Here is a 14,498-nt window from a genome sequence, read left to right as displayed (position 1 = left end):
TTGCACTAGGAATAATTGAACTCAGTTTGAAAAAAACTGCCCCTAGTGTAAAGGGGAAAACTACATACTTTAAAAAATTAAAATGTCCCTTGTTTTGAAGATTTGAAATCTTTGATTACCGCAAGCGTAATAAAGATTTAACTTTTAACTTTGACTTTTTATATTGAAGATTTTGAGTCCGGCTCCAAGAAATTGGAACAAAATATTTCTTTCTGAAATTTATCATAACATTTGTTATTTCTCTCTGTCGGTTCACTTAGGGACATGAAGCTCTTCAAATCAATCATAGACAAGAGGCTTGTATCTACTGAGTCTATATTTGATTTAAACTGGATATTAAAACTTGAGCATTCAGACTTTTAATGTTTCGGCTCGGATAGTCTTTTAGCTTTTCAACTCTTCGGAGATTTTTTTTGTTGTTCTAATTTTTGCCTAGATTGTCCTTTTAGGTTTTCAATCTAGCGAGCTTATATTTTTTTATTTTTGCTCTGATTGTTGCTAAGGTCGTCTTTCAACCTTGCAAGCTTGCCTTAATTTTTGCCTAAGTTGCCCTTTCAGATTTTCTATCTAGCATGCCCCGTTTTCTTTTTCTTCCCTTTTAAAATTTCTTTAGATACTGTCTGATCATTCTTTGTTACCTTCCTTGACTTTTCCACATGGTACTTAGGAGGACTTTCATGGGTAAGCTTAGGACTGGGTATAAAAAGAAAGGAATTTTGAGGCTTAAAAATTCGAGTGCCTGTATGGCATTTTTTAAAAATTGTTTTCTTTTTCTTCGAATTTTCTTCTCCATTATGACAATATTTCTTTTTTTCTTTTGAATTTGTTTCTTTGTGGGGGACTATATATATATTTTTATTATTTTATTGTAGTCGGGCCTGAAGTAACTTCTCAAGTTGCCTACATACCCAGAATTTTGGGATCAGACCAAAACATAGTTTGAATCTTCCCTCCCCTAGGTTAGGTGATCAGGCTGAGAAATAAAAAAGTTTTTTTTTTAAGACTGCAAAGGGTTGAGAAATAAGATATTAAACTGGGTAATAGGAAATTGATTCGGTCGAAGGTGGCCTCTTTAAATGTAGTATCGCTTGATCTTGTCAAGGTTGGTTGGTTCTGGTAGTTCGATTCCATCCTAATTTTGAAGTCTGATAGTTTTTCCAGGTAATATTTCTTTAATGATGAACAGACCTCCCCAATTAGGTTTGAATTTCCCTCTGGGGTCAAAAATAGGTACTCGATTCTCTTTGAAATTTGATGATTTTTCAAAGTAGTGTTTCCTTGTTGATGGATGAATCTCTTCAATTAAGTTCAGACTTCCTCATATGGTTGATAAGGGGTGCTCAATTTTCTTTGAAGTCTGATGGTTCAATCCTTGACTTGTAAGTGGCAACCTTAGACTTTCTTGTCAAACGTGCGAGTGACTTTTCTTTAATAAGTTTGCACGTGGTACAAAACTTTAAGTTGTTTTTCTTCAATCAAGTTTAGTTCTTCGTACTTTATGATGAGCCTAGTCTATTTCTAGCAATTGACTTTCCATCAAGACCTTGAGATATGAGATTTTCTTTTCAACTGGTAAGACTGTTTCTGTACCCCTGTAGTGTAAATGGTAGCTTCTCTAACTAATCTTGGTACAATTAACATATTTTCTTAATGATTGCCTTAAGACTTTTATTAGTTGCTTCAACCACTCCATTAGTCTAAGGATGGTAGGAAGATGATTTGTCATGTCGGATCTTAAACTTTGAACGCAGAGTGATATCATCAAAAACTAATTTCAAAGGTACCCTATTTCGACTTATGATATTTGCTTGGATGAACGTTGTAGTTCGAAATGCAGTGGGACAGCATTGATACATTTTGTAACATCGTCTTTAATTTCATTGATATTTTTATTTTATCGAGCGAGTATCTATTCCATGTCAGATAACACCCAAGCTTGCACCTAACATATTCTCATAGGGTCACGCGAACAAGTCTTTTAAAATTTCTTAGTAAATTCATTATCCTTTCGTGTTCCTCTAGGGATATGATGGTTTCTATATGAATTTCTTGAAAATTATTTTATGTTCCGAGGGCAAGGACCTTTACTTTTTCGATTAAAGGTTGAGTCCGACCATTATCTTCTTATTCAGGAGAAAAATCTATTAGATTATTAGTTAATTCTTTAATGCACTCAAGGTATTCAAAAATTTCCTTTATCTAATCAAATTCAGATGGGGCGACAAACACCTATATAGACTCGACAAACTAACTCGACTCAACAGGAAAATAGTATACTTGATCTGAAGAAGACATGACATTGATGGATTGAAAAAAAAATGAACTCAAGTTAACCTAAATGTCTCATGAAAACGCAAGACAAGTACTTACAACAGGCTTGATTAGGACTGAGGACTGATACATTGCTTATAACCGGCAAAACTAAGGCACTGTGATATTCAAGGAACAACTGTGTAATTTCGAGAAATTTGGGGCTCATTTCTGACAATTCACTTGGTAATGACGTTTGTTCTAACTGATCAGACTTACAACCCTAGCTAGATGATGGACGATTGAACTTAGGTGTAATGATAACCAAACCTTATTGAAGGTGAATTTAATCAATTTCAGTGTTACCCCCTTGATAGCATTTTAAATGAACCATGAGATTTTATTGAATTCTTTGCACCAATCCATTAAACTATTCATCCATTCAATGATTATTCAGAAGGAAAATAATTTTATTGCATTCTTGAAAATTATTGAAAAATAATGTTTTAATTGAATAAAAATTTTCATAAATCTGATTATCTTTTGCAATCATTTTCTTTTTAGAAAAACATATTTTACTAATTTTCCAAGGTCTATGCAAAAAATAGATTTTTTGTTATCCAATGACGAATATAACTAACTTTATTATCTAATGACGACATTGACATAGAAGGAAATGAAGATCATTAGTTAACCATCATTAGTATCTAGCTCCCACTGACGGAATATCCTGGCTTCGCCCTTGCAACCAAGACTTCAAATATGTGATTTTTTTTTTTGTTGTTGTTGATAGAACCATCTTGAAGTCTAGTTTATTCCAATAAAAAAGGATCTCAAATTGGAGTTAATGTATTGAGTGATAGTGACTTCTATCCAAAGTTCGGATATCCATATTATTGAATTTTTCACCAATTTGAATTCAAGAATATCATATTTAGTATTTTTATTAATTTTTTAAATTTTTTATTTATTTATAAATTTTCCTTGTATAATTAGGTTGAAACAAACTCGGTCAAAGGTTTCCCACACTAAAGGGATGTGGGTCACCAATTATGCATCTAGAGATGGATTGAAGATTACAAATTTCTGTAATCACAACATTCTTTAATTATAATAGATTAGAAAGTGTCGTCTGCAAACACACATGTATCAAATGGGGTTATTCGTAATTAATATTGATTAAAGGGTTATTGAATATTACATAGTAAAAATATTATTTTTGTAATCCTAAAAACTAACAATGTGATTCTCTCTATGTTGTGTTGCAATTTTCTTATATTTATTTTTAATCAAAATGACTGTTATTATATTAAGTTTAAATGTAAATGTGGGAACATTTGTGGGATCCAAAATTTGGTATTGAACCATTACTATGATTCATATACTTGATCACATCAAAACATGGTTAATCAAGAACCAAACCAGCGTATATTATAATGTCTTTACATGCCATTCTAAAACATGACTTTTGGTTGTACGTCTTCTAATTAGGGGTGCAACTTGGTTTGGTTCAAATTGAGAACCGAACCAAACCGATAGCTTAGTTTGGAATAAGTTGCGGTTTGGTTTTGGATTACGAAAATGGAGAATCGATCAATTTGATTTGATTCTCGGATCAAACTTATATAAAACCAAACCAAATCGAGAATCGTTCCCCTATGCAATAAATAAATATATATGTATATAATAATTTTTATAAATTATTTTAAGAGTTAAGATATATATTAGTCATCTTTTATGTATAAACTAATGACTGTTTATAGATAGATTAGTGATTTATTGTATAAAATTTTATGTTTATTATATATATATTTTTATATTAAAAATATTACTAGAATATTGACAACCTGTAGAATCGAACTGAATTAAACCGACTTTAGTTCGATTTGAATTGATTTGATTCCAATGAAATTTGGTTCGATTCTAATTCTTATTTAGTGGAACCAACTAAATAGGAACCAACTTATGTTTGGTTGATTTCAATTTGAGCACAAACCCAACCATACCAAACCAAGTTTCACGCCTACTTGAAATACCAAGAACAAAGTCTAACCAAATTAATTAAAAATTTGACCTTTTTTGCTGTGCTCCGCAAGAAGACATCTTCCTTAGATCTACATAGTTGATATTCCTCAAGATTATCTCCACGTCCCAGTGGAAGAAAATTTCTTATTACTATAGCCGGCAGAGACGGATTCCCCTGGAATTACCCTTCTCGTGGGTTTGTGGGCCCTACTATCCCTTTATAAATACATAAGCTTTCACTTCCCCTTACATATCGAAAGGCAGAGAGAAGACTTCTTTTAACAATAACCAGTAGAGAGAGAGAGAGAGAGAGAGAGAGATGGCGAATCTTTCCAACGGAAGCACAGATAGTTACATCAAGATCCCAAAAATCAAGTTCACGAAGCTGTTCATCAATGGAGAATTCGTAGATGCAGTCTCTGGTAATTTATTTATTTTATTTTTAAAATTTTCGATTCTTTCGGATTCTATTCGATTAAGAGATCTATTAAATTGAGTTCCTCTTATATTTACTTTTTGTTTTTTTGGGAAATTTATCTGATTTTATATTTTATTATTATAAAAATAAGAACTTTCTAGTTCCAACTGACGGCTCAGATAAGATAAGATAAGAAATACAGATCGGTTTCTCAAGGGAATCTCTTTTCATATTAGCCGTTCGTTTGACACTATAATTTTTCCTATGTATATATTGCAGTGTCCAACGAACGGCTGAGATAAGAGAATAAATACAGGTTTTGATTGGTTTTCAAATTATAGGTTTTCTCGGGAATCTCTTCCTATTTCAGCCGTTCGTTGGGCACTAAAATTTTCCCTCCAATAATGTGCAAAAGGGGTTTTTTAATATATATATTTTTTCAATATTGCCGTCAACTCCGGAAGACTATCATCCATAGCTACGGACAATTCTTTTATCTCGAGATTCTCAACGTTAAAACCACGAGGAACGTTATATGACTTTGAGATTCTCGTTCGGTCGTTCTGGGGTGACACCGAATTTACTGCGACTCTCACAATTCTAACGTGGAGATGTGTACATAACCGTTGATGATTTTACACGTATCACGAGAAAATAAATCTACGGTTATGTGTACATCCCATGTCAGAATTGTTAGAATCGCAGTAAATATCCTGTGTCACCTCAGCATTAGTGTATACTAAATATACCATTTGTCAATTTCAGACCTTTAATCTCCCCCACTTTTGATTTTCACGCAATAATATCATGACACGTGTTAAAGATGAGAGGTGTCGCGTATACCCTAAAAATTAGATTTTTTACTGAAAATATCCTTAAAAAATTATTTTTATTAAAATACCCTCAGATTCCTATTTCCAGAGTGTATTTGATGCACTAACATTTCTATTTTTTTATTTTTTATTTTGTAGGGCACACCTACAAAATTTTTTGAAATTGGAATTTGAAAGTATTTTGATAAAAAATAATTTTTTAAGGTTATTTTTATACAAAATTTAATTTTCAAAATGTTTGCACTTTAACGTGTGTCCGAAGGCACACGTTAACAAGATTTATTTATTTATTTTTTTTTTCTGGATGGGGAAGGGGTGGAGGGGAGATATCATGTGTGGTGCGGTTCCATGGTAAAAGTGTAGGCTTTCCACTGAACCGTTGGTCATCATGTCTAAGAGATGGACCACTACTTTGAAGAACCCTATCAACCATTAGTGCCAATATCATTTCATTTGGTCGATATGCATCACTAGACGGGTTAGATTAATGGTATATCAAGGTTGATGGATATTGGTGAACATTATGACTTTTTTTTTTAAACTTTTTTATTTTTTATTTTTTATAAATTAAGCTTGTTTTATAGGACCCCACCAAGTATCAATAAAAAAAGGTCTTTAATGTTTGTTTAAATTATATAGACATTTCAACTCTTCTCATATAATTAATTATGTGTTTAAAATCTCTTTAGGGCCTGCAAATCTAATAAAAAACACATCATATCTGTCAAATAACGATTTGCTATTTCGAAATTTATGTACTAATGAATCAACGGAATAAAAAAAAATCAAACTGCTCCGAAATTTTCTCTCTACTAACCAATTACTCTTGTTTTTTATGTGAGTTATGATAACTGCACACTATAAAATATACACGGTTGATGTGACAAGGGCTAGGGGTTGAGTCAGGATTTTCTCGTAGTGCAAACTACAGTTAGTTGTATAGTTGAAGAACTTGAAGAAGAATGATTTTAGAGAGAAATTCAAGATTTTTTTATTAGAAGTTGAAGAAAATGATATTTAAGTCATTTCCAATTAATATATGAGAATGCCTGTCAAGAGACAATGTCATCAACAATAATTGAAGAGGAGAGGGCAAAAATTAGAGGGAGGTGAGGGTGTGGGAGCAAATGGGGAGTGAGGTGGGGAATGAGGACAAGTAGGGCATGTAATTAGTAAAAAAAATATAGGGGTGTCTCAAAGTTCTGTGGGGCAATTGCCCCCACCAGCTTCTTACTAACTCTGCTTTTGACAAGGGCACAAAATCATAAATCTTTTTCTTTGGGATACTCAAGGAAAAGATTTGAGTTCTATGCCCTTGTCACATCAGTCGCATACAGACCGTACATGATTTACCGTGTGCATTTATCATTATTCTTTTTATATACATGTGACCTCATGCCATTAGTTCATTGGTTTAGCAAATAAATTTTGAAACATCAAATTTTTGTTCACATGTTTGATTAATTATATAGACTTGATTATTAGAAAAATAAAAAGTTGCAATAACAATATCCTTGAACTTGTTTTTTTTTTTTATGAAGACTATTACTGAAACGAAATAAGATTTAATAGAGAAAATACGATAAACTTTGCCAAATATCTATTTTTTTTCTTTAAATTTCATTATTTAAATTTACTTTTATTTCAGTTTTTTGTTTTTTTTTACAACTTTAAATAAATATTAAAGTTTAAAAATAAATTAAAGTAAATGCAATTATGCAAGAACAAAATATCATTTGATTACGTAATTTCACTAAAATGTTTTATAGAAAACGATGGCAAAAGCATCTTTTAGTGAGAATATATACTAAAAATCTCCCTACTAAATAATAGGTCCATTAAGTACCAAACTTTATAAATATTACTTTGACAAGGACTTTTTGAAAAATTTTTCTAAAAAAAAATACCTAAATTACCCTTAATCTTTACAACTTAAAAATTTCAAGGAACTGAGGTACCCCTCCTTGGTCTGGTGAATATTTGGGATACCCCTTATGTCTAAAAATAGATGATACGTCTGTTGATCTTGGTCATCTTTTAGAGATTAATGAAAAATAATCTCAATGATCAAAACATCCTAATTTTTTGTTCCCAAAACTAGATCTTCAATCCTTATAGGCAACGATGATGATGATCATCATAAAACTGATTTTTGACATGCAAGTAGACTATTTAAAGTCTAAAAAACTTATAACCCCCTCAAAAATATGAGTCAACTCAATTCAGTCAAATAAAATTATATTAGTTTATGAGTATTTTAAAATAAATTTTTTTTTTAATTCTCTGTAAAAATATATATAATCAAATAACTCAGTCAAGTTTTTTACCTAACTCGACGCATTTTTAAGTTAACTCGGCCAAGTTGAATTGAAAAGTTGGATCCATCAAATTTTGGGCCAAATCATTGTGAAATCCAATCGAGTCAATAGCAATGTTGGTGACTACCCAAATTTAATTGAACCATCTTCTCAAGTCAACTTGTTTGACTAAACTCTGAAATAGACCAAATTAGGTAAAAAAAAATTTGGTATACAAAAAAATTTGTTGTATTTATTAAACACTATATAGAAATATTTATAAATTTCATATAATTTTATTTGACTCATTTGAGTTGATTTGCAAGTCTTTGAATTAATTCAATTCAGTGGACATTCAAGTCGAGTTTCGAAATTGTGTTTTAAAATTTTAAAATTATTTTTATATATTTCAATTAACATAGGTGCATCTCAAATATTTTAAAATAGAGACTTTTCTTTAAACTCTTAAATTCAATGAAAGAGTAATTGGGATATTTAAAAAAAATATATATGTAATTCTTTGATTAACATATATAAAATGAATATTAAAGAGTCCATATTTTTTTATATGATACGTTTCTTTTGGTAGGTGTTTTTGTAAACACGGGTCCTGACAGTCATTGTCCATATTTTATTCTTGTCTTTTACAAAACATGTGCCAGTGTAATTTTGACTTCTGACACATAGTGATAAGGGAAAAGTACTTAGGACACCGTGCAGAGGGCCCATTTAGTAAACGTTTTCCTTCCTAAGGACAACCCCCTTTCAACTGGTGATGAATGACTCGACCATCGACAATTCAAATTATTAAGCTCAATCTTTATTTCAATTTTTGACATTTTTTTTTTAAAATTTTGCAATCATTGTGATCAAAGATTGTAAATCATCAATCTTGACATTTGAAAATAAATCATCAACATCAACACAAATTGTCAAGATTGAAACGATTTGAATCGTCAATCTTAATGATTTGAACTCGACTTTTTATCTGGGTTGAGGAGCATTAAGAAAGAAATTTTTTATAAACCAAGTTGTTATGATACCATTCCAAAACTTAGGTTGCATTTTGAAACACATCCCTCGTGCAAGGTCTATTAAGTAATTTTCCCCAACCAGATATAGTTACACCCATTTCTTGCATGATTTATATTCCTATAGAAATATAAATATTTATATATTGGATATTTATTTTTTTCAATTATAGATTATGGAATTTTAAACAAAATTGAGTGGCAAAATAGGATTTTCATCGTGATGGTTTCATTACATGATCCAAAAATGTAACATGTAGCATTTTGGTGTGACATTTTCTCTAAAAGTATCAAATTAAAATATTGTGTCGAAACATTACGAAATGGTTATGGAATTTTGAACAAAATTGAGTGGCAAAATAGGATTTTCATCGTGATGGTTTCATTACATGATCCAAAAATGTAACATGTAGCATTTTGGTGTGACATTTTCTCTAAAAGTATCAAATTAAAATATTGTGTCAAAACATTACGAAATGATTCGAAACTTTGATCCATACTAGTAAAAAAAAAAAAAAAAATTATTTGAAAATTAGATAGATTGAATTGAATTTCGTATAAATAATAAATCAACATGTTTTGAAGAAGTTGGCTCCAAAATCTTTCTCTTGATGGTTTGATTAAATCTACTCCTACATACACTTTGATTGATTAATATTTTTTTTTTTTTGTTTTGTTGTTATGTGTATAAAATCAGGAAAAACGTTTGAAACAATAGACCCAAGAACAGGTGAAGTGATAGCAAGAGTGGCAGCTGGAGATAAAGAAGATGTTGATTTAGCTGTCACATCTTGTAGAAATGCTTTCGACCATGGAAAATGGCCCCGCATGCCTGGCTTTGTATGTCCTTTTCTTTCCTCTCATCTTTTGTCTCATTTGACATAAAACCAATCATCTAATCTATAGTAGATTTGTCCAAGGCCCACTTTCCCATGGGGATTATTATGGAGTTCAAAAAACAGTTTAAATCTTAGCTTTTCCATGAAATCTGGAAGAAGGTTGTGATATTGGAATGCCAATGTGGTAAGTTATGTGGGCCTAACTACCTTTAGTAAGATTTAAAATCATACTAAATTGGTAAAGAAAGTGTTTTTAAAAGATTTTGAGTTCTCGAATGAGCCAACTAGGTTTTCAATGGGCCAGGCCAAAAGTATTCGAGCTGGGTTGGGCTAGTCCGTAAATTTTCTTATATCTAAGCACAGTTGTGGTTCCTATACCAAAAGTCAAATTCACAGTTTTTATTTAAGTGAAATCAATCCCTCTCAAAATAAACAAATTTACCTTTATTTATACCTCAAGAATTTTTTCTCTTTTTGGCATCTTTCCTTCACATTTATTTGATTTTGTTTTCTACTTGAATTCAATCACAATCAAATCTCTTGATCTCTTCCGTAATTTTAGGGATTTAAATTTATCTTGTAGTAGAACTCATCACAGTTCCTGAGTTAAAACCAACCTGTAATCCTCTAGAAGGGTAAATAAGTAAAACATATGTGATCACCATACAATATATAACCATTTTCATAAATATCTTAAAAATAATAGCTGATTCAATAATTATTGAAAAATAATTGGCAGTTTTCTTAAAATTTTATTGTGATGTACAAACTATCCCTTAATTTGGTGCTCTCAAATCAAAACTAACATGTAAGATAGAACAAATGGAAGATAAATACAACCCATATTTTCAGTAACTAATTACTTACATGATTACCATTAATGTTTAGCTAATTCTTCTCTTCTTTCTTGCATGATGTTCAGGAAAGAGCAATGATAATGATGAAATTCGCAGACTTAGTAGACGAAAACATTGAAGAATTGGCTATCTTGGATACTATTGATGCTGGGAAGCTGTTCAGTTGGGGGAAGATGTTAGACATACCACAAGCTTCAAACCTTCTTAGGTACTATGCTGGTGCTGCAGATAAGATCCATGGAGAGACATTAAAGATGTCACGGGATCTTTTCGGATACACTTTGAAAGAGCCCATTGGTGTTGTAGGACACATCATTCCTTGGAACTTTCCCTCAACAATGTTCGTCATGAAGGTTGCACCTGCCTTAGCCGCCGGCTGCACCATGATTGTCAAACCTGCAGAGCAAACACCTCTTTCAGCTCTCTTTTACGCACATCTTGCTAAGCAGGTAATATTCAATCCATGCTACTTTTATATGATTTGAAACAATATCTTATGACATATATTAACATATAGGAGAAACTACACTTTGGCTCTTATTAATATTTCATCAACTAGTTGTTGTTGAGTGTATATATTCCTGGACTCTCGGTGTGTCATACCCCAGTTAAGCCCCGTGACACTCTTATATTCATATTTCTCGGTTGGTTAAGATGGTATCAGAGCACTATGTTCATATAGGTCATGGGTTTGATTCTTTCCACCCTTACGAGTGAGGGGGATTTTCCTCTAGTCTCGGGTGTGCCATACCCCAGTTAAGACCTGTGACCCTCTTATATTAATGATTCTCCCCCTCTCCAACAGATCGGTCTTTTGGAGTAGTTAGTTGGTTAGTTAACAGTTATAGATGCAAAAATCTTTAATGGTCCTCAAGATTCATAATTAGACTTCGATCTTGATCTCACCTCGATCTGAGTTCTTCAAGTTGTAGGGGTTGTACCTGTAAAAGCATTTTGACGCCTAAGTCACTGAAAAAGGAACAGGAATTCTATGATATTGAAATTGGGTATATGGAACTTGTTGTAAATATTAGAAAATATGGTTGGTTCAATAATTTTGGCAATGTGAGGATAAACATTTGGTCAAGTTTACACCATTTTTGAAGTTTTTACATACCCAATAATTTTACTGTTATTCCTCCTTCGGTTTTAAAATATTGGTAATGTAATTTTAAAAGATCAGAGGAGTATAAAGGTAAATTCACCAAACAAGTTTTTATTTATAGACTTGAAACTTTTTTCTGATGGTGTAAAACATCCTTTTGGCAAAATGCATAACTCTCTTAGTAATTTCCTCTAAAAAGTTAATTATGAAAATATAAGTATAATGTTCTAAGTTGTACCTGTTTTAAAGTAGTTTTCTAATGTGTTTTCCTCTCTATTGAATCAGGCTGGCATCCCTGATGGAGTGCTTAATGTTATTACTGGATTTGGCAGCACAGCTGGTGCTACCATTGCCTCTCATATGGACATTGATAAGGTCTCTCTTCTCTCTGTAATATATGTGTGTGATTTACAGCATACATGTTTTGAAGTTGCATACTATTTCATAATATTTCGTCTGAGACATCTTGGTTTCATTGAGACCAAAACAAAACATTGCCCCACCCAAAAACATTGAATTTTTTTATTAGTCTCGAAACTGAAACATTAGTTTGAGATGAAATTTTAAAACTTGCCTACATCAATATTATTTTATTTTTAGTTACCATGTTTTGGTCTGTTCAGGTTAGTTTTACAGGATCCACCGAAGTTGGACGATTAGTAATGCAAGCTGCCGCAACAAGCAACTTGAAGTCTGTTTCACTTGAGTTGGGTGGAAAATCACCTGTCATAATCTTCGATGATGCTGACGTTGACACAGCTGTTGATCTTGCTCTCCTTGGCATCTTATATAACAAGGCAATTTTTTTTCGATACCACGCTTATTTCTTTAGCAAGTAATGTAGTTCAAAAATCTTAACTTTGGTGATTGGATATGGTTGTTCAGGGAGAAATTTGTGTCGCTGGGTCTCGTGTTTATGTTCAAGAAGGGATTTATGATGAATTTGTGAAGAAAGCATCAGAAAAAGCAAAAACTTGGACTGTTGGAGACCCTTTTGATCCTAAAGTTCAACAAGGACCTCAGGTATGGTGTTAATTTTGTCTTCAACTTGGCTTGATTATAGTTAGGTTGTTCTATGAAAATGAGTATTAACTTCGTATAAATTATAGAATGGGGCATAATTTTTTTTTTTTTTTTAACAAAATGTTTTTATACCCATTTTCATAAATAACTTCATTTTTATGAAAATGGGATAACCCATTTTTGTTATGAATTCACCTCTTTCGATTTGAATTGAAATTGGACAATTGCGAATTTGTGCTCAAACTTCTATTTCCCAAAAGCATATATAATAACAACTAAATGGACTTCTGGATCAAAAGTTACACCTCGATTAAGATCATCGTTTTATTTCTTTACTTTTAAACAAAAGGGTAGAGAATTCTTTGCTCTATCCATTTAAAAAAGTTGTTTATAGAAATGAGTTTATACCCATTTTTGTAATTTTTCGTCCCAATTCTGTAATTTTTTAAATGTTTGCACACTTTTTGTAATTCTCTCTCATATTTATGTCAAAAATGTAAAAGATACATCAGAGTAAATTTTCTCTATTGTATTAAGCTAAAAGAATATAAAGGAAGAGAGGACCTTCACCCTCATCTTTCTGTAAAATCGGATTGATTACATTACTTGTTATATTCATCGAAGCTTTATCTTTTAGGATTATTAAAGGCTACGGTCTCTATTTCAACGTTTCAGGTTGATAAGCAGCAGTTCGAAAAAATTCTTTCATATATCGAGCATGGCAAGAGAGAGGGAGCTACCTTGTTAACAGGTGGTAAGGCCTGTGGTGAGAAGGGATATTATATTGAGCCCACGATTTTTACAGATGTTAAGGTAAAACTGTCACAACCATATGTGAATGTTCATACATGTCTGCAAAAGAAACTGAGGGATTTTAAAGAAAGTGTAATTTATCGAATTTTTTTTTTCTCATAATTTTGTTCTTGACAGGAGGATATGAAGATAGTGAAGGAAGAAATATTTGGGCCAGTGATGGCTCTCATGAAGTTCAAGTAAGTTTAACAACTTCTCCATTCCAGTTTAAAGTTTACTAGAAATACCTTAGATTGCTCATAAAACAAGGTCGTAACTTCATTGATTTGAGATCTAAACTTGTCATTCTTTTTTTTCCCCCTTAATTTTGCAATTATAGGACTGTGGACGAGGCAATAAAGAGAGCAAACAACACAAGGTACGGCCTTGCAGCCGGAATTGTGACCAAGGACTTGAATGTGGCCAATAGAGTCTCGAGATCAATTCGTGCAGGCGTCATTTGGATCAATTGTTACTTTGCATTTGATAGGGACAGTCCTTATGGTGGATATAAGATGAGTGGTTTTGGAAGAGATATGGGATTGCATGCTCTCGAGAAGTATCTCCAAGTCAAGACTGTTGTAACACCCCTTCATGATTCTCCTTGGCTCTAAATCTGATGTTAGTGATAAACCAGTTGTTGTCTGATATGTGTATGGTATAGTAGTTGGTTACTCTTATAGATACTACGAAATGTAATGCTGGTTATGTAGGGAAGTTGCTCGTCTTGCTGTCTAAGAATATGTGAGCACCCTCAAAAAATAAATAGTAGATATTGATTGATTTCTACAAGTTATGTCTCTCATGTTGGAATTGGAGTTCTTTTTGTGTGCTATCATGGAAACGATCGATATTTTCTTAGACCATTACATTACGATGTTGCCATTTCTTCGGGAGGCACAACCGGGCCTGACCCTTTCCTCCAATTGAGTTGCAATTTGGCTTTATTTCAGTCGGAATTGGGTCCTCGTGTCGTTATAAGTTATTTAGTCTTCGCTTCGAACGAGTATGCTTTGTTATTGAAAATC

General features: G+C 32.2%; 1 protein-coding gene across 1 annotated transcript; it reads left to right on the top strand.

Moving 5' to 3' along the window:
• The first annotated feature begins 4,520 nt into the window (after positions 1-4,520).
• Positions 4,521-14,262, top strand: ALDH2C4 (aldehyde dehydrogenase 2C4). The gene is made up of 9 exons (XM_086430738.1): positions 4,521-4,697; positions 9,552-9,694; positions 10,616-10,999; positions 11,941-12,030; positions 12,279-12,452; positions 12,541-12,678; positions 13,354-13,491; positions 13,609-13,670; positions 13,811-14,262. Exons 1-9 carry the CDS (start codon positions 4,595-4,597, stop codon positions 14,082-14,084), a joined length of 1,506 nt encoding a protein of 501 aa, XP_086286864.1. The 5' UTR covers positions 4,521-4,594; the 3' UTR covers positions 14,085-14,262.
• The last annotated feature ends 236 nt before the right edge of the window (positions 14,263-14,498 follow it).

This window comes from Akebia trifoliata, unplaced genomic scaffold (assembly GCF_017979445.1).
Source record: "Akebia trifoliata isolate Shusen 1 unplaced genomic scaffold, ASM1797944v1 Contig00665_ERROPOS1100000+, whole genome shotgun sequence".
Lineage (NCBI taxonomy): Eukaryota > Viridiplantae > Streptophyta > Magnoliopsida > Ranunculales > Lardizabalaceae > Akebia > Akebia trifoliata.
This window is presented reverse-complemented; position numbering and strand designations above follow the sequence as displayed.